General features: G+C 47.3%; 1 protein-coding gene across 4 annotated transcripts in view; it reads right to left on the bottom strand.

Moving 5' to 3' along the window:
• RIN2 (Ras and Rab interactor 2) overlaps window positions 1–26,131 on the bottom strand; it is a 106,532-nt gene that overhangs the window by 31,837 nt on the left and 48,564 nt on the right. For 2 of the 4 annotated variants that reach the window (XM_048515804.1, XM_048515806.1), the window contains exons 3-7: window positions 22,258–22,352; window positions 18,951–19,143; window positions 17,359–17,473; window positions 13,494–13,566; window positions 8,764–8,855 (exon numbers count right to left, since the gene is read on the bottom strand). In XM_048515804.1, coding sequence (XP_048371761.1) covers window positions 8,764–8,855; window positions 13,494–13,566; window positions 17,359–17,473; window positions 18,951–19,143; window positions 22,258–22,352 — 568 coding nt within the window. Of the gene's footprint in view, window positions 1–8,763; window positions 8,856–13,493; window positions 13,567–17,358; window positions 17,474–18,950; window positions 19,144–22,257; window positions 22,353–26,131 lie in introns of those variants that run through there. The other 2 variants (XM_048515805.1, XM_048515807.1) reach the window with 2 other exon arrangements.

The raw sequence follows: 26,131 nt of genomic DNA, 5'->3' as shown, positions 1-26,131 counted from the left end.
GCTTCTTTGGAAGGTGGACTCTATGACATCCTACCCCACTGAATTCCCCCCCCCCCCTTCAAAATCTCCAGGCATTCCCCAACCTGGAGCCGGCAACCCTATGCCTGTGTTCAGAAAGCAAAGGTTCTCAATTAAAGAGAGGCCTAAGAAAACAGGAGTTTCTCCTGAATCCCCACCCCCACCTCTCCTGTCCGCTTTCTAGCACTGAGTGCTTGTGGGGGCTGCGTAAAATGCAGGCTTCTGTTGCACTCACAATACCCATCGCAATGCTACTTTAACGGGTACACTTTCCCTTACCTGCATCATTTCAGACGCAACAAACAAAGTAGCCAATGCTGGCAGCCTGTTGCTTCAATAGCACAACGCCCTTCTGCACAAACTTGAGAGTGCTGTCACTGCCAGAGTTGGGAAATGCCTGCAGATTTGTGGGCGGAGCCTGGAGAGGGTGGGGTTTGGGGAGGGGAGGGGCTTCAGCAGAATGTAATGCAATAGAGTCATTTTCTCTAGACCGGGGTTGGCGAAGTTGTGGTGCTCCAGATGCTCACGGACTACAATTCCCATCAGTCCCTGCCAGAATGGGAATTGTAGTCCGTGAACATCTGGAGCACAATAGGTTGGCCAACCCTGCTCTAGAGGAACTGATCTATATCCTGGAGATGAGCTCTCCAGGTCCCACCTGGAGGTTGGCAATCCCAATCATGGCATGGGTTCCCTTGGAGGAATCCCAGAGCACCATATCAGCACAGTCATGTCATTTCCAAGTTTGCTCCAGAACGGACATTGCACCATTGCAGCAATGGCAATTTCTCATCCCCATTTCCTCCCACCACCCCACTGAGAAGCGGCAAGGCAGTGGGGCTGCCAGGCGTAGGGCTCCCCCTGGCAAGCTGCACTGCCCACCGTCACTCGGCGCAGCAATGGGGGAATTTTTTTTTTACAAAACCAATGTTGCTGACATTAATACATCTCATTGGGTACGACCTGGAAGGGACAAAGTGTTGCTCTAGGACAGTGATGGCGAACCTTTCTGAGACCGAGTGCCCAAATTGCAACCCAAAAACCACTTATTTATCACAAAGTGCCAACGCGGCAATTTAACCTGAATAACCCCCTCGAGCAGGGGCCAGCCTGCTGTAGCCTCCAGCAAGTCCCAGATGTGCCGCTCTGCACCTCTCTAGCATCTCTCCCGCCCCCGGCAGCAGCCACCTGGAACACAGGCACTAGGCCCGACAGTGTAGCTCTCGTTGTCATTACAAAATGAGGGGCAACTGCAGTACCACACAGAAGTTCTCTCTGCCGTTTCCTTGTCTCAGTCACTAACAGCCATCATCCCCTCTTCCAGTGGTGGGATCCAAAAATGTTAGTAACAGGTTCCCATGGTGGTGGGATTCAAACTGTGGGGTAGCGCCAATGGGGCGGGGCTGGCCTTTCAGGGGGCGGGGCATTCCTGGGTGGGGCTGTGGCAAGGACGCAGCTGCTGCGCCAGTCCTTGGGCGGGAAACGAATGCACGCAGGCGCAGGCTGCCACGCACGCCGGTGCACCTCCTGCTAGACTGCTTCCAGTTCTGCGCGCTACTGCTGAGAGGAGGGGCGTAACTAAGGCAAAAATCACGTGGCAAAATCACCAATTAGTAACCCCCTCTCGGCACACACAAATAATTAGTAACCTACTCTCGGTTCTCTGAGAGAACCTGCTGGATCCCACCTCTGCCCTCTTCTCTAGCAATAGAGAGTACCCAGTTCTCTCTTTTTAAAAAGTCTACAGCTCTTTAAACTGCGAAGTTATAAGGGGAAATGTGCAGCATGAACTTTTCCTCCAATAACTCCATGAGGAACAAGGTAAGAGACTTGCTTTTTTCTTTGAATGCCAGAAGCTAACAGACTACAGTCATGGCTTGTTATTAAAACAAACAAAAAAGATTTAAAAGGGGAAAACATAAGGAGAGAAAGACTAATGGGGGGGGGAGGAGGAATTCAGATTAGCCTGTGCAGATTAGCCTGTGCAGATTAGCCTGTGGGGAATTCAGATTAGCCTGTGGGGAGAAAAAAGGGGGGGGGGGAGGAGGAGGGGAGGCTGTTTCCAAGAGCAAAACAGCTCACCCCCACTGACGATTCTAGACTTTTTCGGAACTTACGGGTCTGAATCCAAGACTCTGCAGTCCACCTGTCAAATTTCAAGATCCCCAGAATCTGGGGAGGCGAGAGCTAAGAAAAACTTGCTCTGCAAGCCAGCAAAATAGCAGCATCAGCAATGTGTAATCTGGGACCACTTGTAGGCTCAACCGGAGTGAAATGCCATTCCCCCAGAAGTCCAGACCTTTATCATGCTACAGTAATGTAGCAATTCCTGTTTTCTTTTTTTAAGCCGGTGGGGTAAGAAAAATGGCACCAGTGTAGGTGGAACCTGACAAAAATGCACAGGTCCCCACCCTTACAGCACCCAAAGACTCTCCGGCGGCAGTCTCTCCCTAAGGGTTGCACCAAACCAAATTTGGGACATCTTGCATCAAAGCAGGGAAGAAGAGGAAGAGTTTTGGATTGGATTTATATCCCCCCTTTCTCTCCTGCAGGAGACTCAAAGGGGCTGACAATCTCCTTGCCCTTCCCCCCTCACAACAAACACCCTGTGAGGTGGGTGGGGCTGAGAGAGCTCCGAGAAGCTGTGACTAGCCCAAGGTCACCCAGCTGGCGCGTGTGGGAGTGCACAGGCTAATCTGAATTCCCCAGATAAGCCTCCACAGCTCAGGTGGCAGAGCGGGGAATCAAACCCGGTTCCTCCAGATACACGAGCTCTTAACCTCCTACACCACTGCTGAAGAACACAAAAGCAGGATGCCTAGAAAACGGCATCGTGTGGTTGCTCCTGAACACGCTGCCATGGTAAGGAAATCTAGGCAGAACAAAACAACTAGGTGGGAAAAGCCTTACAGCAGGGGTGTCCAACTCTGGTGCTTCAGATGCTCATGGACTACAATTCCCAACTGGCCATGCCAGCAGGGGCTGATGGGAATTGCAGTCCATGAACATCTGAAGCGCCAGAGTTGGACACCCCTGCCTAACAGGAACGGGGCCTAATATCTTCCTCTTCCAATTTCTTTTCTTCTAGCTAAGGGGACTGCAACCTGTGGCTCTCCAGATGTTCATGGACTACAATTCCCAACTGGCCATGCCAGCAGGGGCTGATGGGAATTGCAGTCCATGAGCATCTGAAGCGCCAGAGTTGGACAACCCTGCCTAACAGGAACAGGGCCTAATATCTTCCTCTTCCAATTTCTTTTCTTCTAGCTAAGGGGACTGCAACCTGTGGCTCTCCCCAATTGGCAACCTGTGGCTCTTCCCATCAGCCCCTGCCAGCATGGCCAATTTGTAGTCCATGAACATCTGGAGAGCCACAGGTTGCAGTCCCCTGTTCTAGTTGATTGAGTCTCCATCACGGGAAGGAGGAGGCAGTTTCAAGGCATGCAACGGCAAACAAGCGCAGCTCGGCAGCGAGCTCCCTTCCTGGGACACGGGCTGCGTGTACCAATCCCCAACAGCCCTCCCTATTCAGCCCAGGCCCTTGAATTGTGCCGTATCGTCCAGAGAGGAAAGAGGAAAAGCCAACGGGGACCCAGTTCAGAGAGGAAGCCAAACAAGGTGGCCCGAGGCTAGAGCTGAGTAATTAGGCGGGGAGGTTTCGGTTTCCTGAGTAGCTGCTTGCATTTCTCCATGAATAAGTTGTGCAAAATAGTACAAATGGCAGAAATATGCAAAAAAATATGCAAATGTCTTTTGGCTGGGAAAATTTAGATGGATTGGAGCTTTTTCTTGCTGCAGAATGTGCAACGCCCGGCTGCAGAACTTATTGTTTTTTAGTGCGCACAACTGTCAGGGGGATAGTATCTATGTGACTGAGATGCATTCCTACCTCAATGTAATTGCTTTCAACCATTAACCAATGCTGCTAAAAGATATATAAGAACATAAGAACATAAGAACTAGCCTGCTGGATCAGACCAGAGTCCATCTAGTCCAGCACTCTGCTACTCGCAGTGGCCCACCAGGTGCCTTTGGGAGCTCACGTGCAGGGTGTGAAAGCAATGGCCTTCTGCTGCTGCTGCTCCCGAGCACCTGATCTGCTAAGGCATTTGCAATCTCAGATCAAGGAGGATCAAGATTGGTAGCCATAGAGCGACTTCTCCTCCATAAATCTGTCCAAGCCCTTTTTAAAGCTATCCAGGTTAGTGGCAGCATATTCCAAACACCAATCACACGTTGTGTGAAGAAGTGTTTCCTTTTATTAGTCCTAATTCTTCCCCCCAGCGTTTTCAATGAATGCCCCCTGGTTCTAGTATTGTGAGAAAGAGAGAAAAATTTCTCTCTGTCAACATTTTCTACCCCATGCATAATTTTATATACAATCATATCCCCCCTCAGACCTCTCCAAACTAGAGTCCCAAACGCTGCAGCCTCTCCTCATAAGGAAGGTGCTCCAATCCTTCAATCATCCTCGTTGCCCTTCTCTGCACTTTTTCTAGCTCTTCGATATCCTTTTTGAGATGTGGCGACCAGAACTGAACACAGTACTCCAAGTGTGGTAGCACCACGGCTTTATATAAGGGCATGACAATCCTTACAGTTTTATTATCAACTCCTTTCCTAATTATCCCCAGTATAGAGTTTGCCTTTTTCACATATTTGCCTTTTTCACATATGTAACCAGTCTGCTATATGTAACCACTGCCTTTTGGAACATTCTTTCCTTGATCTTTACTTTATGGCTTCACAAGCTTTGTAGATAACTAGGCTTCCTCTGACACCCTGGTCCCATGGGAAACGGAGATGCATCCATTATCTCGTGGGGGCAGGAAACCAGGTGGCTCTCTCTTGCTATCTGCTGCCAACCTTGGGCTGCCTTAGCTCTGGGGGCTGTTTTTCACAACTTCTTGGGAAACTGGGAGGGGGGACTTGTTTCAGGGATAAAGGGGATGGCAAAGGTCATGTTTGTCAGAACTGGCTTTGCCAAGCTTGGGCGCTTTGTTGCCGAATCAATAAACGCTACTGATCAACAACACAAGAGTCTGTTTATTGGCTTAAGGTTGGAGACCTAACAGCCCTGGAGGAACCTGTATGTAGACATCCTCTGTATTCATGATGCCATTTAGATGGAGCAGCTACAGCTGCTTCAGAACAATTCCAGAGGACAAAACCTCTTCATTTTTACAGTCCAGCTGGAACTCATGAAAGAGCAGCCCAGCTACCCATGCCCTTCTTTGGGAATTGGCTAGACCAGCGTCTGAGCTCTCTAGGGAATGCCGATTTAATTTTGTGGATATCTGAACCTCCATCATCTGCCTGTGCCGTGAATAAACAAATACTGTGTAAAAATACCCTAAGTAAAATTATCCGGGCAAAAAAAGTACTTTTCATAAGCATTTACAACAGCTGTAGAACATCTTGTAATTGAAGAATGGTTGTAAACAAGATGGATGATCCATAGAACCCAGCGAAAAACCCGTATCTGCCCAGATGTCGCTACCAAAAAATCACAGATCCATTCCAACTGCTTCAGTATACACAAGCTATCCTCCCATGTATCTTGCCCCCTCTCGTTCAGGAATCACCAAACTGTAATTTTTTATAGTTTTGGGGAAGTGTGAGCCTGATATATCCTTCTACCAGTATATCTAGGAACTTTTATGCCCTCTGAGAATCTGCATGATGAAGTAGACAAGAATGCCAGACTAGTGCCGAGAGTAGAGTTCAAATCACTGCTCAGGTTAATTTGGGCCAGGAACCACATATCACAGGCCAGCCTACCTCATAGGGTTATTGTGAAAGAGGGACACGGGATAACTACCCTGAGCTTCTATGGGGAAAAGACATTATAGCTTTCTGGAGCAGGCAACCCTATCCAATGGTCCAGGCGACCGACTGCGACACCAAGGCTGTGCTGGCTTGCATTCCCGAGGAGGAGGAGGAGGAAGATTTGGGTTTATGTCCCCCCTTTCTCTCCTGTAAGGAGACTCAAAGGGGTTGACAATCTCCTTTCCCTCCCCCCTTCACAACAAACACCCTGTGAGGTAGGTGGGGCTGAGAGAGCTCAGAAGAACTGGGACAAACACCCTGTGAGGAAGGTGGGGCTGAGAGAGCTCAGAAGAACTGTGACTAGCCCAAGGTTACCCAGCTGGCATGTGTTGAAGTGCACAGGCTAATCTGAATTCCCCAGATAAGCTCAAGCGTCAGAGCGGGGAATCAAACCAGATTCCTCCAGATTAGAGTACACCTGCTCTTAACCACTACGCCACTGCTGCTCCTGGCGCTGTGAGAAGGCTTAAAATGCTAAAAATCTCCTTGCTGCTCGGAAGCCCCCGCTGGGCTTACGCTGGTCTGGGGGCGTGGCCAAGAAAGGACCCGATGTTAGTCAGCTTCTTCCTGGTCTTTGCTCTGCTGTGCTGGTGGCTGGGGCTCTGGGCAATGGCTGGGAGGAAGCCGACTGATGTTGGCTCCTTTCCTGCTCGCACAACGCCGGCAGGAAACCAGCGCTTTCCCACCAGTTCGGGGGGGGGGGGGAGCACAGCGCTGCCTCGATGCAGAGGCGGCAGCCGTGCGAACAGTGCCGCTGGAACTGTGTTTTTACCAATCCGGGGGTGCTGTTTTTGGCCTGTGTGGAGTGGACCCTAGTTCACGCATGGAGGGGAATGAGGTAGAAATGCTGTGACAGAATGGATGCCTCTTCTTCAGACTGTGATGTTTTGGAGTGCAGTGGCGTAGGAGGTTAAGAGCTCGTGTATCTAATCTGGAGGAACCGGGTTTGATTCTCCGCTCTGCCGCCTGAGCTGTGGAGGCTTATCTGGGGAATTCAGATTAGCCTGTGCACTCCCCCACACGCCAGCTGGGTGACCTTGGGCTAGTCACAGCTTCTCGGAGCTCTCTCAGCCCCACCTACCTCACAGGGTGTTTGTTGTGAGGGGGGAAGGGCAAGGAGATTGTAAGCCCCTTTGAGTCTCCTGCAGGAGAGAAATGGGGGATATAAATCCAAACTCTTCTTCTACTCTTCTTCTTCCTCTATGTTTACATACTCCCTGCAAAACATAAACAGCAAATCCAAGCAAGGGGAAGGGGTAGAAGCTCTCTACTGGCTGAGCTAACTTTGCATGGGTTAAATTAAAGATGTATTAATACTTAAGAACATAAGAACATAAGAACAAGCCAGCTGGATCAGACCAGAGTCCATCTAGTCCAGCTCTCTGCTACTCACAGTGGCCCACCAGGTGCCTTTGGGAGCTCACATGCAGGATGTGAAAGCAATGGCCTTCTGCAGCTGTTGCTCCCGATCACCTGGTCTGTTAAGGTATTTGCAATCTCAGATCAAAGAAGATCAAGATTGGTAGCCATAAATCGACTTATCCTCCATAAATCTGTCCAAGCCCCTTTTAAAGCTATCCAGGTTAGTGGCCATCACCACCTCCTGTGGCAGCATATTCCAAACACCAATCACACGTTGCGTGAAGAACTTAAAACAATCTGAAACAAGTTTTCTTTAAACAAAGCAAAATCACGAAAAAAAAGGAAATTTCCACAGATTTCCAGCTTTGTCTGCATGAAGCATTAATACCAAAAATGAAAATATTATGGCTTGCTATTTAACACCATAACTAAACTTGGATCTTTAAAGTTACTGTTAATGAAAGTCACACGAATCTCTATTGGATCTTATTTTAACAATCCTTAACCTTCAAAAACACTAGTCATCAATTTATTTTGTTCTATTTTGCCCAAATAATCAATCAAGGGTTTCCAACTGTCCAAAACTGTAACTGCTGTTTTCTTGAAGTAATGAAGTGAGTTTAGCCATCTCTGCCAACTCTAATATGATTCTTCAATTGTAGTATAGATTGACTTTTCTATTTCAGTGCATAAAGTATTCTTTCTGCTGCTTGTGATATATAAAAACAAAGTCCCATGTTTTATTTCCAGAGATCTATCCGTAAGCCCCAACAAACGGGTCTCAGGTTTCATTTGTATTCTTTTGAATTGTTGTACGTACTGTCCTCCCAACAATTCTCAGCTTTTCCACAAGTCCCGTATAAATGATGAAACATATTTCCATACAGCATTTTTAACGCAAAGAAAGTTCAGAGAGGAAATCCACCAGTCTCCTCTATCGCTATGGAGCTCTGCCTCCTCACGCTGCTGCCTGCGTGAACCATGTCTTATGTTCTTGGATAAACACGATAGCTAAAGAGATCCGTCCCAGACCCTCCAAGGCACCGTTTCTTAAGCACATGTCTCAGAGATCTTGCTCTAAAGCTCCACTTAGAAGAAGAAGAAGAAGAAGAAGAAGAAGAAGAAGAAGAAGAAGAAGGAGGAGGAGGAGGAGGAGGAGGAGGAGGAGGAGGAGGAGGAGGAGGAAAGTTTGGATTTATATTCCCCCTTTCACTCCTGCAGGAGACTCAAAAGGGCTTACAATCTCCTTGCCCTTCCCCCCTCACAACAAACACCCTGTGAGGTAGGTGGGGCTGAGAGAGCTCCGAAAAGCTGTGACTAGCCCAAGGTCACCCAGCTGGCGTGTGTGGGAGTGCACAGGCTAATCTGAACTCCCCAGATAAGCCTCTACAGCTCAAGCGGCAGAGCTGGGAACCAAACCCGGTTCCTCCAGATCAGAGTGAACCTGCTCTTAGCCACTGTTCTTAGCCACTACGCCACTCCTGCTTTAGTTTTTAATTACTGTCTGCTGAGGAAAGGAAACTTCACACAGGCCAACCCAAGGAAAATACTTACTCAGTCCCTGCTGAGCCACCTCTTCAAGCTCGGCCTCTGTCGTTGCTGCAGCGATCGCACGGGGCAGCCTCAAAGTGAACGGCAAGACGTCCCTTGTTTGGAAAAAAAGAATTATGTTTGTCAGCTTGCTCTGCGCTCCCGTGCATTTCTCCTCGCAAAATACGCAGCGGTGTCCAGATACGTGCATTTTGTTCGGAAGCAGAAATGTGCCCTCGACGACTTCCTTTTTTATTTCAACGCTAACTTCTCTATTGGGGAACCTAGGGTGTGTTTGTCTGAGGGACTGAGATCTCTTATTTTAACGTAAAGATGCAGTCCACTCGCAGCTCTGTAAAGAAACTGTTGCGCAACGCGTTACCGAAAGTTCTCGAGGGCCTGAAGCGCCTGCATGCTGCGGTTCAGTTGGGGGCATGCAAATTTTATGTGTGCGGAGGGAAAAATCTGGGTTACGAGAGAGCGTATGGCAGTGATGGCGAACCTATGGCACGGGTGCCAGAGGTGGCACTCAGAGCCCTCTCTTTGGGCACGCGCAACCAGAGTTACCCCCCCCCCCCACATCTAGGCTGGCCTGGGCCGCTGGGCTCAATTATTAGCATTAAACCTAAGCCCTAGTTTTGGGGAAGCTGTGTAAGCGCTGTTAAACCCCACTGATTTTCATGCAAAGAACTAAAGCATGATCCTCTACCTGGGAGTAAGCTCGGTTGCTGGCAAAGGGGCTTGCTTCTGAGTAAACCCTCCTAAGGTCGTGATTCACCTCTTCAAAGAGTTGCACGGTTGCTTCAAAGCAAAGCCACCGACTGCCACCAAGCTTACTCCCGAATAATGCGCACCTTGGAGCCAACCGTTTTTTCTAAACTAAAACCTCAGTATTCAGGTTGAATTGCCGGGTTGGCACTTTGAGATAAATAAGTGGGTTTTGGGTTGCAATTTGGGCACTCGGTCTCGAAAAGGTTCGCCATCACTGACATATGGGTTCCTGAGACAGTTTGTTGATGGGCCGTTGTTCACTGATACAGCACACTCTGTCCCAAACTAACCCCCTGGCATTTCCAGTCAATGAGCCAGTGCATGGAAGCATTTCAGTGGCGTAGCGCCAAGGGGGCGGGGCCTGGCAGAGGTGTGGCGGGGCGTTCCAGGGGCGGGCTGGGGCGCAGGGCACACGCATGTTCCCCCTCGCCACGGCTCTGCAGCAGTTAGAGTTCTGGACTAGGATCTGAGAGACCCAGGTTTGAATCCTCAGTCCGCCATGGAAACTTACCCTCTCAGCCTAACCTTCCTCGCAGGGTTGTTGTGAGGATTAAATGGAGAGGACAATGACGCAAGGCACTTTTGGTTCCCACTGGGGAGCAAGGTGAGGTATAAATGAAGTAAGTGCATAATGGATTTGAGGCAGCTAGGGTGGGAGAAACCTCTCAAATCTTGGGGAGCCACAACTAACCATAATAGGAAATTTTGTGACAGGCTATAAGGCAACTATTTATCGCTCATGGGAAATTTTACTAAGGGAAAATGCAAGCTTCTAACTTTTCAGGGGTCAGAATAGAATTATAGAGAGACCTCCTATTTACACTATGCCCAATGGCTTAAAACAGAAACATGTAAGAACAAGGACATTCACGTTTAAAAATGAAATTTTTGGTTATATGTAGAATACATAGGGAGAAATTCCAATCAAAAAATAATATAAAACAGTTTTTAATGAGGCAAGAAAATGGATCTTAAAACACGAAAATACTCAATGGGGTATAAATACAGAAATGGACTGCATATGTTTTCTGTGACTAAGTGCAATTGTTTTTTGTGGTTACTTCTCTTGCTGTATTTTGTGAGAGCAAAAACTTAAAGCTGTTGTAATGAGATGGATGTAATTAGTATCACCTGCATGTTTTGGGGAGCATTTATCTCCCAGCTATAACAAGCTAGCACACTGCAATTTATGACCAACTAGGGCTCTTGATAAAGGCAGTAGTGGTATCCAAAAATTTTAGTAACAGGTTCCCATGATGGTGGGATTCAAACAGTGGCATAGCACCAATGGAGCTGGGCGGGGCACGACAGGGGCATGGCTGGGCATTCCGGGGGCGGGGCATTGCTGGGCAGAGCTGTGGCAAGGATGCAGCAGCTGCTCCAGTCCTTGGACGGGAAACAAATGCACGCAGGCGCAGGCTGCCACACACGCCGATGCACCTCCTGCTAGACTGCTTCAAGTTCTGCGCGCTACTGCTGAGAGGAGGGGTGTAACTAAGGCAAAAATCACGGGGCAAAATCACCAATTAGTAACCCCCTCTCGGCACACACAATTAATTAGTAACCTACTCTCAGGAACCTGTGAGAACCTGCTGGATCCCACCTCTGGATAAAGGGATACGGTGGGCATAATACCAAGATAAATGTAAGGAAACATAAAATTGACTTGAATTATATTATATTCTATAAATGATTACGTGACATTTATGTGACATTATACATCCATAATTTAGATTCCCTCGAATGACTCCCGACAAGTCAGATTTGGAACTTCCAGTTCCAATGAAGAACTGAAAACCCTGCACAACCACAGATAGGGTTTGGGTCTGGCACATGTATAATTTTGTTCTGGAACATGTATAAATTCTCTATAAGTTATGGACATTTAAGATTTATGGACTCTGGTGATTTAAAAAAAAAGGACTTAAATGTTCTTTAAAAGTTTTTTGGGAAATGAAATTTGTATCTGTATTAGGAAATAAGTAGTACTATATAGGAATTTGTATATATGGTTCTGGTGGGTTTTCCGGGCTGCGTGGCCGTGGTCTGGTGGATCTTGTTCCTAACGTTTCGGCTGCATCTGTGGCTGGCATCTTCAGAGGTGTATCACAGAGAGAACCGGTACCTAATTATTATTTTTGTTTGTTTGGAGAACCAGTTGTTAAAAGCAGCTTTCACAGTCCCGGAGAAGAGGCGCTAAAAGCCCCGTCACACCCTCTCCCAGGGGAGCAAGGCGGTTTTCAGTGCAGCAGCAGCAGCAGCAAGGCCCCGTTGCCCCACTACACCCCCACAAGAAGTTTCTCCGCAGCAGGTAAGTGGGTGGAGTGGGGGGGCATGGCAGAGGGGGTGCATGCAGCCGGGGGGGGGCGCATGGCATGGGGGGGCAAACCAGTTGTTAAATTATTAGAATCCCACCACTGGGAGGACCTATAAAAAGAGAAACACTGGAGAAACACTACAACCCAGAGGTGGGATCCAGCAGGTTCTCACCAGTTCCCGAGAGTGGGTTACGTGTGCCGAGAGGGGGTTACTAATTGGGTCCGCTTTTCCATCTCCCCGCCCTTGCCTCCCTGAGAGGCATACTGCCTTTGAACGTGAAGGTCCCAAATAGCAATTGCGACTAATAATGTAACTCCCTGAGCTGGGTTAATCCCTTTCAGGTCCTGCAATTCATTGATTCTCAGCCTGTCGTACCTGTTATCTCACCAGTCTCTATCTAAGAACCTGTGTGTTTCACCATTGCTGTGTTCAGATTTGTGAGTTGGGGCATTTTGTATAATGTGATGATGATTTAGAAATGACCTGGTACAAAAAAAATTTTGGGGGGTCGTGGGGGGGGGTGGCTGCCCATGGGGGGGCATCCAACTCAGGTTTTGCCCAGGGCTCAGGTTTGCCATGGAACGCCTCTGCCCCCTTTGCTGAGGGGGGGCTGGCGAGGGAACCTGTTACTAAAATTTTTGGATCCCACCACTGCTACAACCCCAAACTCCGTACCAGCACAGATGCAGCCTGACTGGAGGTGTAGGGGCAGGAATCAGAGTTCTGCTTCATCCATTAGAATAGCCAGTGATGGAGTTTTCCTTGGAGGAGCAAAACCAAACAGCCACCAGCCAGTGGAGGATGCAGGCCAGGTGGAATTGGCTGCTGATGGAACTTGCGGACTCCCGAAGCTTTGTACCTCTGTTTAAAATCTCTACAAGCAGTAAGCTTAATTTTAATTTAAAATTATTATTATTATCACTTATTTTTACTATTCCATCTTTGTTTACATCTTCGTTACCCTCCTAGGGCGGAGTCCGGCCGTTCCCTCTTTTTGGGGAGGCTTTTAATGAATTGGGTTATGGGACGCCTGTTATTTATTGTTTTGACCGCTATTTTAATGGATTTTAATAGATTTTAGTAAATGTAACAATTGTTTATGTGGTCACTATTGTGATCCTTTGTTATACATTGTATATATGCTGACGCTGTTGTGCACCGCCTAGAGCCCATTGGGGATGGGAAGTCTACAAATCCAAATAAAGCGAGCGAGCAGAGCAGAGCCGGTGACCGGAGAGCAAACAAGCTAGCTAGATGGATAGATGGATGGCTGGATGGCTGGATGGCTGGATGGCTGGATAGATAGATAGATAGATAGATAGATAGATAGATAGATAGATAGATAGATAGATAGATAGATAGATAGATAGATAGATAGATAGATAGATAGATAGATAGATAGATAGATAGATAGATAGATAGATAGATAGATAGATAGATAGATGATAGATAGATAGATAGATAGATAGATAGATAGATAGATAGATAGATAGATAGATAGATAGATAGATAGATAGATAGATAGATAGATAGATAGATAGATAGATAGATAGATAGATAGATAGATAGATAGATAGATAGATAGATAGATAGATTGATTGATTGATTGATTGATTGATTGATTGATTGATTTTAAGGCTAGTTTAAAGACAATTCAGCCTCACCTGCTAATACAGTAGAAAGCAATCAGCCTGAATAAATCCGCAAAACTTATTCCAGATCCTTCCAGGGAGAAGGCTGAAAAACAAGAGAAAACAAGTTCAGTTGCTCAATACATGTTCCAAGAAACATTGTCAAGCATGCTTTCTATGCAGTAATGAATCTGCAGAACACAAACAATTGTTAGTAAATGAACATCTGCACTACCTCAGCCAAAATTCTGTAGCAATAGGCCTGACTTTTTTTTTAAAAAATCTGAAGATGTCTCAACAGTTCAGTAAATGGGTCACAAAATCTGAATTGCACAACTGTCGCAAATCGAAAAACCAGTCAGAAACCAGCTGGCACAGCCACCATCTTCAGGTAGCATGAGTTGAGGTTCCATGAATGACACATCCCACAGAAATCCTTTCAAGGTCACAGGTGTGCCCTGAGATGAGTTGTGTGCATCTAGCGGTACATAGTGAAACCCATTACATCATTATTTTCTCATTACCAATAAGGTGCTTTCTAATAAATGCAACTTAAATGGAAAGTGACGGATTAATATCTAGACCAGTGGTGGCGAACCTTTGGCACTCCAGATGTTATGGACTACAATTCCCATCAGCCCCTGCCAGCATGGCCAATTGGCCTTGCTGGCAGGGGCTGATGGGAATTGTAGTCCGTGAACATCTGGAGTGCCAAAGGTTCGCCACCTCGGATCTAGACCAGCGATTCCCAACCAGGGTCCCGTGGTACCCAGGGGTGCCGTGAGCATGTCCCAAGAGTACCGCAGCAATGCTACTGGCCCCCCTCACTTTTGCGGTGTCCCCCATTGGCACCAACCATATGGAGCTGGCCCAGGGGGCAGGGCCTGCCGCAAGGTCAGCAGCCACTTCCCGCCCTCCCACCCCCCGTGCTTCCATTCACCCTGGGAGGGGAAGGTGGGGGGTGGCAAGGAGGGGAACTGGGAGGGGAAGGTGGGGGGGAGGATGTAAGGGGTACCGTGAGATATGAAGAGTGAGGTCAAGGCTACTGTGATGTCGAAAAGGTTGGAAAACACTGATCTAGACCAGTGATGGCAAACCTTTTTGAATCCGAGTCCCCAAATTGCAGCCCAAACCCCACTTATTTATCGCAAAGTGCCAACCCGGCAATTTAACCTGAATGCTGAGGTTTTAGTTTAGAAAAAAAACGGTTGGCTCCCTCTTCCCCACTCGAGCAGGGGCCAGCCTGCTGTAGCCTCTAGCAAGTCCGCGCACACTGCTCTGTGCCTCTCTAGCATCTCTGCTTCCTCTGTGCCCCCCCCCCCTTGGGCAGCAGCCACCCGGAGCACAAGCACCAGGCCCGCCAGCGGAGTCCTCCCTGCTCACCGCAATGTGCGCACATCGTGCTCAGTGACCCAGGCCAGTCTAGATGTGTGTGTGGGGTGTGTGTGTGATTTTCCGCCCCCCCCCCCCCACATGATGAACTCTGTGTGTGTGTGCCCACAGAGAGGGCTCTGAGTGCCACCTCTGGCACCCGTGCCATAGGTTTGCCATCACTGATCTAGACAATCGCATGTTCAAAACAAGCCCCAAACTGGTGGTATATCCATCATCACAATTTTACAGATGATTCTGTTTCCATAGATTTTTTCCAGCCTGTGGCTCAGACACCCATGTTTTTCAGCTACTAAAAAAGGAAAACCGAAAAGCACTCGCAGGGGTTTTTCCCTTCTCTTTCCCTCCACCATGGCTAGTTCCTGAGTCACTTTTTTATCCTTTTTGGCAGACTCTACCCCTGCCTTCTCACCCTCCTGGCCAGTTTTCAAATGCTATTTTGGGTTGTCACAGCAGCTCCAAACATCCCCTGAACTTTGGTGTTTGGGATTTTGTATCATTTGTGCACATGCAGATGACATTATTAACCTTTGGGAGGAAAAAAGGTAGTGCCCAGTGCGAGATCCAGGCCAACAACAACCTTTATTTGGCATATAAAATAAGTTCTGGAACGTTACCAGACTTTTGTGATGTACAAAGCAAAGAATATGATCCAAACGCAGACAAAGAAACTGTATCTAGCATTAGAAGAAGAAGAAGAAGAAGAAGAAGAAGAAGAAGAGGAGGAGGTGGAGGAGGAGGAGGAGGAGGAGGAGGAGGAGTTTGGATTTATATCCCCCCTTTCTCTCCTGCAGGAGACTCAAAGGGGCTTTCAATCTCCTTGCCCTTCCCCCCTCACAACAAACACCCTGTGAGGTAGGTGGGGCTGAGAGAGCTCCGAGAAGCTGTCACTAGCCCAAGGTCACCCAGCTGGTGTGTGTGGGAGTGCACAGGCTAATCTGAATTCCCCAGATAAGCCTCCACAGCTCAGGCGGCAGAGCTGGGAATCAAACCCGGTTCCTCCAGATTAGATACACGAGCTCTTAACCTCCTACGCCACTGCGTTACTTAGAAAGTTCCATCACTTCTAAAAGAAAGTTTGCTACTTTTTCCAAGAGGCCCGTCTGTGCTGTTTCACAGAAGCCCCACAGCAGAATTGTCAGAGTCTCTTTCAGATTTGTCTGGGGCCAGCCAAGGAAAGAAATTCCTAATACCCAGGTATCTTGGACAGTTGAGTATAATGTGAGCAAGTGTCTCCACTTGGTTTTTACAGTGTGGACAAACCCAATCTTGGAGCGGGATAGATAAGTAGCGACCCTTTGTAATGGCAGATGAGAAAGTATTGCATCTGGCCCTTGCAATAATCCATCTCTGTTGGGTACATCTCTGAGTATCCAACTCAGTTAATAGTTCGAGATATTTAGCTATATGCCTCTGTTCAGGTACTATTCCAACAGAAAGGGGTGAGCATGATTTATTTGCTTGTTCCAAAAGCTCCAGGTCATTACTGACCCATGGGGTGACAAATCACGAGATTTACTAGGCAAACTATGTTTACTGGGTGGTTTGCCATAGCTTTCCCCAGTCATCTACACTTTATTGCCAGAAGATGGGTACTCATTTTATCTAATTCTTCAAAACAAAGCTATAACTACATACCGGAGGGAGAGCAATTTCCTATCTTAAGCTGCGGCTGGCCATGTTGCACAAGTTGAGCTTAAACCATGGCTATCAGGAACAGTGACAGAACAAACCTCTTAACACATATTAGAACTAAAATGTCTAGCAGAAGCTTTAGACCATGGGTGGCCAACCTATGGTGCTCCAGATGTACATGGACTACAATTCCCATCAGCCCCTGCCAGCATGGCCAATTGACAGTGCTGGCAGGCACTGATGGGAACTGTAGTCCATGGACATCTGGAGCACCATAGGTTGGCCACCCCTATGCTAGTGCGTTTGCTCTCCCAGCTGGTGTAGGGAGCAGCAGTGGCATAGGAGGTTAAGAGCTCATGTATCTAATCTGGAGGAACTGGGTTTGATTCCCCGCTCTGCCGCTTGAGTTGTGGAGGCTTATCTGGGGAATTCAGATTAGCCTGTGCACTCACACACACGCCAGCTGGGTGACCTTGGGCTAGTCACAGCTTCTCGGAGCTCTCTCAGCCCCACCTACCTCACAGGGTGTTTGTTGTGAGGGGGAAGGGCAAGGAGATTGTCAGCCCCTTTGAGTCTCCTACAGGAGAGAAAGGGGGGATATAAATCCAAACTCTTCTCTTCTTCTTCTTCTTTACGCTAGTCGGGTGGGGAAACGCGTTGGCGAAGCACTGTCCACAGCCCAATCCGCCATCACCCCATCGGGATTGGCTATAAAAGAGGTTCATTTCTGCTAGGATTCAACCACGTGGGCTTTAGAGAGTTTCACTGACTCAGTTGGTTTCACTGGAACTCAGATGCATGAAACTCCTCTGCCCATGACAGAAGAGCTGAGAAAACAATGTTAAAAGTGTGCGCGTTTTAAATTACTTACTGTACGCACTCTCTTTTATTGCAAATTCCTTGAGGCACGAACCCAAGTCGGTGGTTGGCAGACGCAGAGATAAGACTTTCTTTTGCATTCTTGTCGACTTCCTAACAAGGAAGGTCTATTAAAACAAGAAATATACACAAAAGCCAGGTCTTAAACAGAGGTATTAGCAATCTTTTGGGGAAAAAAAACGTCATTGCATCCCTTCCTTCCTGCTGAGTCAGTATGATTAATCATTGAGAAATTCCAACAGAGATGCCAGAAACTTCGTTAATATTCTACTAGGATTTGCTGTCCCCCTGTTAATTTGAGCATGAGCCCAGTGACCCATTCAAGACTAGCAGCGTTTATTTCAATTGGAGCTTTTGAAAATCATGGCCAACTTCTTCAAATATATATAGAATCATAGAGTTGGAGGGCCATTGAGTCCAATCCCCTGCCATGCAGGAATACACATACAAAGCACTCCTGATAGATGGCCATCCAGCCTCTGTTTAAAAACCTCCAAAGAGGAAGACTCCACCACTCTCCAGCAGCATTGTTGAACAGCCCCTACAGTCAGAAAGTTTTTCCTAATATTGAGGTGAATGAAGCTACTGGCCACCTGTAGTGCAGCGAAGCAACAGCCCAAGGCTTACCTGGGAGCTACCTTTGTGTCCACATAGCAGGAAGCAGGTGCAGAAAAACACCCTCAGCTCCCATCCTTTTTTCGCTCGCCACCTGTTCCCCCCACCCGCTCACCACCCGTTCATTCGTGTATAAGTCGAGGGGGGGGGGGGCTTCAGCACAAAAAATGTGCTGAAAAAGTAGACTTATACTCGAGTATATATGGTAGTCAATACTGGACGTGGTGGTTCAACCATCTCATCCAGCGTAAAGACAGCATTACACAGTGTGTGCGGGGTGTGGATGATGTGTGTAGTATCAACTTGATTTCAGCACTTCTTCAGTATTCCCAATTGTTACCCAGCAATATGGGATTCACATTTGTATCCATGCTTGTAGACCAGCTACATGGGATTATTCCTCGAGGGAAAGAGATCTCATTCACTGGGAGGTGCTCTTGTGTGAGAGTGTATGTCAAGCAGCTGACCAAGAGAGATGGACGTGGTCCCGGGTGTGAAACCAGTTTCAAGATTTCTAGAAGACAGAACATTTGGGACAATCAAACAAAACCTCTAGGGCAGGGGTCTGCATACTGTGGTTCTCCAGATGTTCATGGACTACAATTCCCACCAACCCCTGCCAGCATGGCCACTTGATGGGAATTGTAGTCCATGAACTATCCTGGAGAAACTCCCACAGCTATGTCTAGACCACCTCTACTCTAGAGAGTGACCAATAATGGTTTCCGGGCTGTATGGCCGTGTTCTAGCAGCATTTTCTCCTGACGTTTCGCCTGCATCTGTGGTTGGCATCTTCAGAGGATCATCCACTGAAGATGCCAGCCACAGATGCAGGCGAAAGTCAGGAGAAAACGCTACTAGAACACAGCCACGCGGCCTGGAAACCACACAACACCCCGGTGATTCCGGCCGTGAAAGCCTTCGACAAAACCTCTAGCTTTTAAAAGCTGAACGGAAGACGGTTCTTACTCCCGGAGGCTGCGTCTGCAGGACTTCTGCCGTTTCAGCATCGTTCAAGCCGAGCTGTAACCAAACGGGATGCGTGTGAAGAAGCTTATCGAGTACGCTGAGCTTACTGGGCAGGCTGTCGTATCCAGAATCTCGTGGGAAGCTTTTAAAATCTTTTTGAGCTGGACACAAATCGCTCATGTCTTTCTCCAGGCTGCAAAGCAACAGAAAGGAAAATTAAAAAGCCACAATTTACCTTTCTCAAGAGGACATCAGCACTTTCAAGACAAGCAGTTCTTTTAGTACTGACCTTTAGGAACGTATCATACCAGCAGGAGCAAATGTTCTTAAGACACTGGATGTGATCATGAATAAGATTACACAATAAGAAAGTCCATCCAATCTTCATTCTCTCCCCACACCATTTAGTGCTTTTAGTGGTAAAAGTCTCTGTAAAATAACTATGCTATATAATAGCTACCTACCTCCCGAGTGCAGATTTGAACCCGGGTCTGCCCAATCCTAGTTGGACCACAACGCTGGGCTCTCTCTTCGTGCTGCTGGGGATGTCTTGGAAAGCCAGATCAATTTCCGGGCAATTCTTACACCCATTCGCTTTTGTAAGGCAATCCTTGTGCAAACGCACTTATCCTTATCACTCTAGTGTCTTTGTGTGATGCAATGAATGGCTGTTTCCAAAAGCTTTCCACAAACTAATTGAAGTCTCAAGGCGGCTGAACACACACACACACACACACACACACACCTTCTGTTTCTCAAAGCAACCATGCAGAAGATCACGACTAGACTTTCCAAAGGTACAGAGGCAATTTTTTTTTCTATTCCTAAAGAATTCCTGAACAGTGTCTATGGACCCTTCGCTTAACTTAGCCCACTATGTTACTACCTCTGATAGGGAACAGCTGTTTGTACAAAAATTCCGGCACTGAAAATGCAGCCAGATGTGGAGCTGAGCAGATGTTTCAAGCAGCATCAGGCCATCAGGAGCAACATTTGCTCTGTAAGTAAGGTTACTGTACTTTCATAAGGATTATTGTGCAGTCCTCAAATGCAGCCTTTCTAGGATACGGTGCTCTTTATATAATGGCACAGACAGGCAGAGCGGCATTTTCTAAATACTGCCTCAAGAAGAAGAAGAAGAAGAAGAAGAAGAAGAAGAAGAAGAAAAAGAAGAAGAAGAAGAAGAAGAAGAAGAAGAAGAAGAAGAAGAAGAAGAAGAAGAAGAAGAAGAAGAAGAAGAAGAAGAAGAAGAAGAAGAAGAAGAAGAAGAAGAGTTGGATTTATATCCCCCCTTTCTCTCCTGAAGGAGACTCAAAGGGACCTACAAACTCCTTTCCCTTCCCCCCTCACAACAAACACCCTGCGAGGTAGGTGGGGCTGAGAGAGCTCAAAAGAACTGTGACTAACACAAGGTCACCCAGCTGGTATGTGTTGGAGTGCACAGGCTAATCAGAATTCCCCAGATAAGCCTCCACAGCTCAAGCGGCAGAGCGGGGAATCAAACCCGGTTCCTCCAGATTAGAGTACACCTGCTCTTAACCACTACACCACTGCTGCTCTTCTGGTCACGTGGAGGGCGCAAAATCAGCCCCCCACGTGTCCTGCTGCCTCGTCGTTTTCGTGTGCCTCAACCCCATCCGAGGCAAGCAAAAACGAGGCAGCAGGACTTCCTACTGCCTCCAAGCGCCTTCAACCCCACCCTGGACTCCTCCCTCCCTCCCTCCCCCCCTGCCGGTTGGGGTCCCAGCTGGCAGCCTGCAATGTCTTCTGATTGCAGGCTGCTGGCTGGGAGTCCAGCCGGTGGTGGGCACCCTAGACCTTGCCCATGTCCATGGTGACATGGGTGGGGTTGAGGGCAGTGGCGGGTGGTGGAGCTGGGGGCATCAGAGGCGGAGCTGGGGTGGTGAGGGGGCAGAGCCTGGGGGGCGTCCTGGAGACAATTTGTCTCCGGGCACCATTTACCCCCAGTACGCCTCTGGGAGGCACCACTTGAAGCCCTGAAGCCCCGATCGGCTGGGGTAGATGAGGCTTGGAGCAGAAAGCACACCCTGCACGCTCTCCATCCCAAGCCCCTCGCCAGCTTTGCCCTCCCAGCTTTCTTTGAGACTTTTGAAGTACTTTTCAGGGGTTTGCTGTCTTTCAGCAGAACCAAGAGATTGTACATGGGGTAGAGGGAGGGGTAGATGGCCTCTGTGCAGCCCCGACTCCAAAGAGGGTTTCAGAGGAGCAGCAGTGGCGTAGTGGCTAAGAGCAGTGGCTAAGAGCAGGTACATTCTGATCTGGAGGAACCAGGTTTGATTCCCCGCTCTGCCGCCTGAGCTGTGGAGGCTTATCTGGGGAATTCAGATTAGCCTGTGCACTCCCACACACGCCAGCTGGGTGACCTTGGGCTAGTCACAGCTTCTCGGAGCTCTCTCAGCCCCACCCACCTCACAGGGTGTTTGTTGTGAGGGGGGAAGGGCAAGGAGATTGTCAGCTCCTTTGAGTCTCCTGCAGGAGAGAAAGGGGGGATATAAATCCAAACTCCTCCTCCTCCTCCTCCTCCTCCCCCCCTCCTGACTGAAAGGCATCCTGTAATTCTTGTGCCAAAAGCAGGTATTGCAGAACCAATTTAGCACAGCAGAATCTGAGACATGGGATAAGAAAGCTGTACGCTTTACCGGAATGTTGACAAGCCGCCCCTTGGGAACGCAAGCAAAGGTTATTCCCACCCTAAGTCACTATTTCCTGGCACTGCCTTCACAATGGGCTCATTAAGTGACTTCACAATGAAGAGCTCCACGGCACTGCACCAGTGCCATAAGGGGAAAACCGAAGGGCTCGTGGTTTATACTTGCCAGGGAGGCACACAGTTACCAGGATTTCCCACTGGATCAGTGTTTGACTGCAGGAACACTGTCTGCGTTCTGGGAAGAAGCAAGCTATTTTTGAATAGAAGAATACCACCAGCATCTACCCATGCTCCAGAAACAAGGGCTCATTCCGCACATGCAGAATAATGCGCTTTCAAACTGCTTTCAGTGCTCTAGAAATCAAAAGAAGGAGACTTTCCTTAAACAAGGAACTTTGCCATATTTCTAAAACATGTTTTTAAAACAGCCCAACAGGGAGAATTATCCCGTTTTCTACCTTCGCTGACCAGCCACATAGGAAACAACAGGACTTGATGATTTTTGGACCTAATGGAATTTCTAACGGAAAAGCGGACCCAATTAGTAACCCCCTCTCGGCACACACAGATAATTAGTAACCCACACTCGGGAACTGGTGAGGACCTGCTGGATCCCACCTCTGATTCCAGACTCACCTTTGTATATTTGTGGGCCTGTCTTCCAGCATCAGATCTGTCTGTACCATTTCTTGTTTCAGTTCTCCAATTTCTGATGCGATTGTGTCAATCAGCTAGAAGAGTAAGAACAGTATGATGTCAAAAGAAGTAGAAGAGGCATGGAAAGGGAAACTCAAATGGATGATTCACTCCACATTACAATGCTTTTAACATGGTCAGATTTGGGCTTCCCTTCCGGGGGGGGGGGGGAGCAGGGAACCAGGGAGGAAGGATGAAAGGCAAGTACTATTCCTGAATCCAGGAATTATTAATGGTGAGTACAGTTGAAAAGTTATCAGGAAGGGCCACTGGATTAATCATATAACGAGCATTGACCATGTTTCCTTTGTATGGAAATATATGGGGAATTTGGGGGGATTTTAACTGTGTAATAAAACATATTTTTACTTTATTTTATACCATCAGCTTTGGCCTTATTTTATATCTCCACAAAACCAATTATACAGACAAAACTTCTAATAAGAGTGTGAGGAAACAACTGGGTTATGACAGCGACTCCTTCAATATGCTAACCTTTACTAAAACTTTTGCCCTCATTAAAGAGAGGCTGTTAGCAATGGACTATCAACAACTGCAGAGCTTGGCAAATAAATCTTGTTCACCAACGAATATGTCAATTCCTTTCACGCAGGGATACCCAGCCTATTATATTACAGCGCTCACAAATCCCATACACAGGAGAGCCTATATGCTGGCTAGATTTAACATCATGCCATCTCCGCTACATAGAGGAAGACTTAAAGGTCTTCCAAGCGATAAGGGGTTCTGTACCTGTAGCATAGGACAGCTGGATTCCATCCCACACGTTCCCCTGAACTGCTTATTATACCAAGAACTCCGATCCAGCCTGCTATCCCAAGCTATAGACCCTATGATTGATTACACTGAATCAGATAAAGTAGTTATGCTTTTAAATTGTCAGGATTTTCATTGTTGCCTTATAGTGGCAAAGTTTTTGTCAGAAGTTTGTAAACTGAATGTATGACAAACACGAAGTTTTTTACTATTCACTTTTTAACTGGAACTGTATTTTTATACTATCGTGTACATGCCAATAAAGGCTTATTGAATTGAATTGAGTGTGAGGAAACGGCTCCCCCCCCCCCCCCCCCGCAGGTATCATAGATTTGGAGGACTTAAAATTGCTAGAGGGACATCAGGAAGAGCTACCTGACCTAGGGATAAAAGATACCTTAACCCTGAGTGACCCTGAGAGAGGGGTGGGGTCGGGGAACTGATAAAACTCCTGGGAGCAGGAAGGGGAGGTCTATTTTTGCTGGGCCACTGAAGGAAGCACAGCTCATGCCTGGGCTCTGGAGTCCATAAGAAAAAAAGGGAGAGAGCAGCCATTTTTGGACCATGTGCTCGCCCAGGGAGCTGACCCAGTCTTCCAGGTAATAGGAACTCTGTGAGGATCATAACCTTCTACACTTAAGCGCCTACCCTATTGTAACATCTGCTAAGGTATGTCTAGAGAAGGATAGAGGAATTGCGTTTATATCTCATTTGTTTTGGAAACCCTCACTCGATCTAGCGCAGTGCTAAAACATACTTGTAACCATTCTGTTTTTAATAATTGGGGAACAGTTCTCTGAGGGCTAGAGGGCAAAACACATAAATCCCAGGTTAGGGACAGAGACAGAGTATACAAGTGTCTCTATGCTAATAGTAGAAGCATTCGACCTAAAATGGGGGAGCTGGAGTACAGAGTTTTGAAGGAGGACATTGATATAGTGGGCATCACAGAGACATGGTGGAATGAGGAGAACCAGTGGGATGCTGTTATCCCAGGTTGCTGGCGGCCCCCCCTGCTGAGGAAGGGATAGGACAGGGCGACATTGGGGGCGGAGCGGCCCTCTACATCAAAGAGACCATAGTGTCACATAAAACAGACAACGCAGGGGGCGCCGATTCCTCTACAGACGCACTGCGGCTATCAATACCAGGGGTGAAGCATAATTTAACATTAGGAATATATTATCGTCCCCCTGACCAAAGCATCAAGAGGATTCTGGAGATGGAAAAAGAAATTAGAGAGGCCAACAGCAAAAAAAAAATGTCGTGGTAATGGGCGATTTTAACTATCCCCATATAAACTGGAAAAATGCATGTTCAGGCTATAGTAAGGAGAGAACATTCCTGGATATGCTAAAATGACTGTGGTTTAGAGCAGATGGTTGTAGAACCAAACCAGGGGAGATGTGATCCCCCCCCAGATCTAATTCTATGTGGGACCCAGGACCTGCGCGGGAAGTCAGTGTTGTTGAGTCGAGCAAAACAGCGACCACAATTACGTTAACAGATTCAGTATCTCGTAATGCTACCAAGCGACAACTACTAATGTAGTTACATTTGCCTTCAGAAAGTGAAATTTCAAAAGATGAGGGGGATAGTGCGCAGGAAGCTGAAAGGGAAAAGCAACCGTGGCGAGAGTCAAAAATGTCCGCTAAGATGCTTGGAGGTTATTTAAAAACACAGTCACAAAAAAGCTCAGCTGGAATGTGTTCCTCGCGAGGTTAGAAAAGGCAGCCACCAGTCTAAAAGAAAGCCACCATGGCTATCAAGGGACGCTGATGAAATTATTAGGGAAAAAAAGATGTCTCTTAGGAAATGGAAGTCCAACTTAACTGATAAAGAATACCAGAGAGAAATCACAAATGGTGGCAAAAGAGAAGCAAGTTAGCTGTAAGGGGAGGCAAAAAAGGATTAAGGAGGAACACATGGCTGTGAACATCAAAACCAGCAACAAACAGTTCTTCAAGTACATCAAAAGCAGGAAGCCAAAAGCAAGGGAAGCCGTAGGTCCAAGTTAGATGACAAAGGGAACAAAGGGTAAAAGCTAAAAGATGACAGGGAGATTGCAGAAAAGCTGAATGAATTCTTTGCATCTGTCTTCGACTCCAAGAGGAGGTGAGGCAAAAAATTCCTGCACCTGAACCAAGCTTCTTAGGAGGCTAATCCGAGGAACTAACAAAAAAAGATAGTGGTAGACAAGGAAGAAGTTCTGGCAGCGTTACATTGATAAACTAAATGTTACCAAATCCCCTGGCCCAGATTGCATTCACCCAAGAGTTCTTAAAGAGCTCAAGCATGAAATTGCTGATCTTCTCACTTTAATATGCAACTTATCCCTGAAATCAGGCTCCATCCCTGAAGATCATTGAAGATGGCCAATGTCACACCAATCTTTAAGAAAGGATCTAGGGGGGACTCGGGAAATTACAGGGGCCAGTCAGTTTGACATCTGTTCCTGGTAAATTAGTAGAATCTTGCTCACAAAGATAAAAATTATAAAAAACATGTAGAAAAAAGCAAGACCTTCTGAGAAACAGTCAGCATATCTTTTGCAGAGGCAAATCCTGTCTTACAAACTTTACTAGAGTTCTTTGAGGATGTAAACAGGCATATGTGGGATATGTGGGAACCAGTGGACATTATTGTCTACTTGGATTTCCAAAAGGCTTTTGACAAAGTTCCTCACCAGAGACTATTGAAAAAAACTCAGCAATGAAGGAATAAGAGGGGAAGTCCCCCCTATGGATTAAAAACTGGTTGAGAAACAGGAAGCAAAGAGTGGGTGTAAATGGGAAATTCTCACAATGGAGAGATGTAGGGAGTGGTGTCCCCCAATTATCCAGATTATGACTAGTGCTCTTTAACCTATACATAAAAGACCTGGAAGTAGGGGTGGGTAGCGTGCAGGCCAAGCTCTTGCAGATGATACCAAATTATGTAGGGTGGTGAGAACTACAAAGGATTATGAGGAGCCCCAAGCCGACCTTGATAAATTAGGTGAGTGGGCTAAGAAATGGCAAAAAACGCAGTTCAATGT

The sequence above is a fragment of the Sphaerodactylus townsendi genome, linkage group LG14 (assembly GCF_021028975.2).
Source record: "Sphaerodactylus townsendi isolate TG3544 linkage group LG14, MPM_Stown_v2.3, whole genome shotgun sequence".
Taxonomy (NCBI): Eukaryota; Metazoa; Chordata; class Lepidosauria; order Squamata; family Sphaerodactylidae; genus Sphaerodactylus; species Sphaerodactylus townsendi.
The sequence above is the reverse complement of the archived record's forward strand: the minus strand, read 5'-3'. Positions and strand labels throughout refer to the sequence as shown.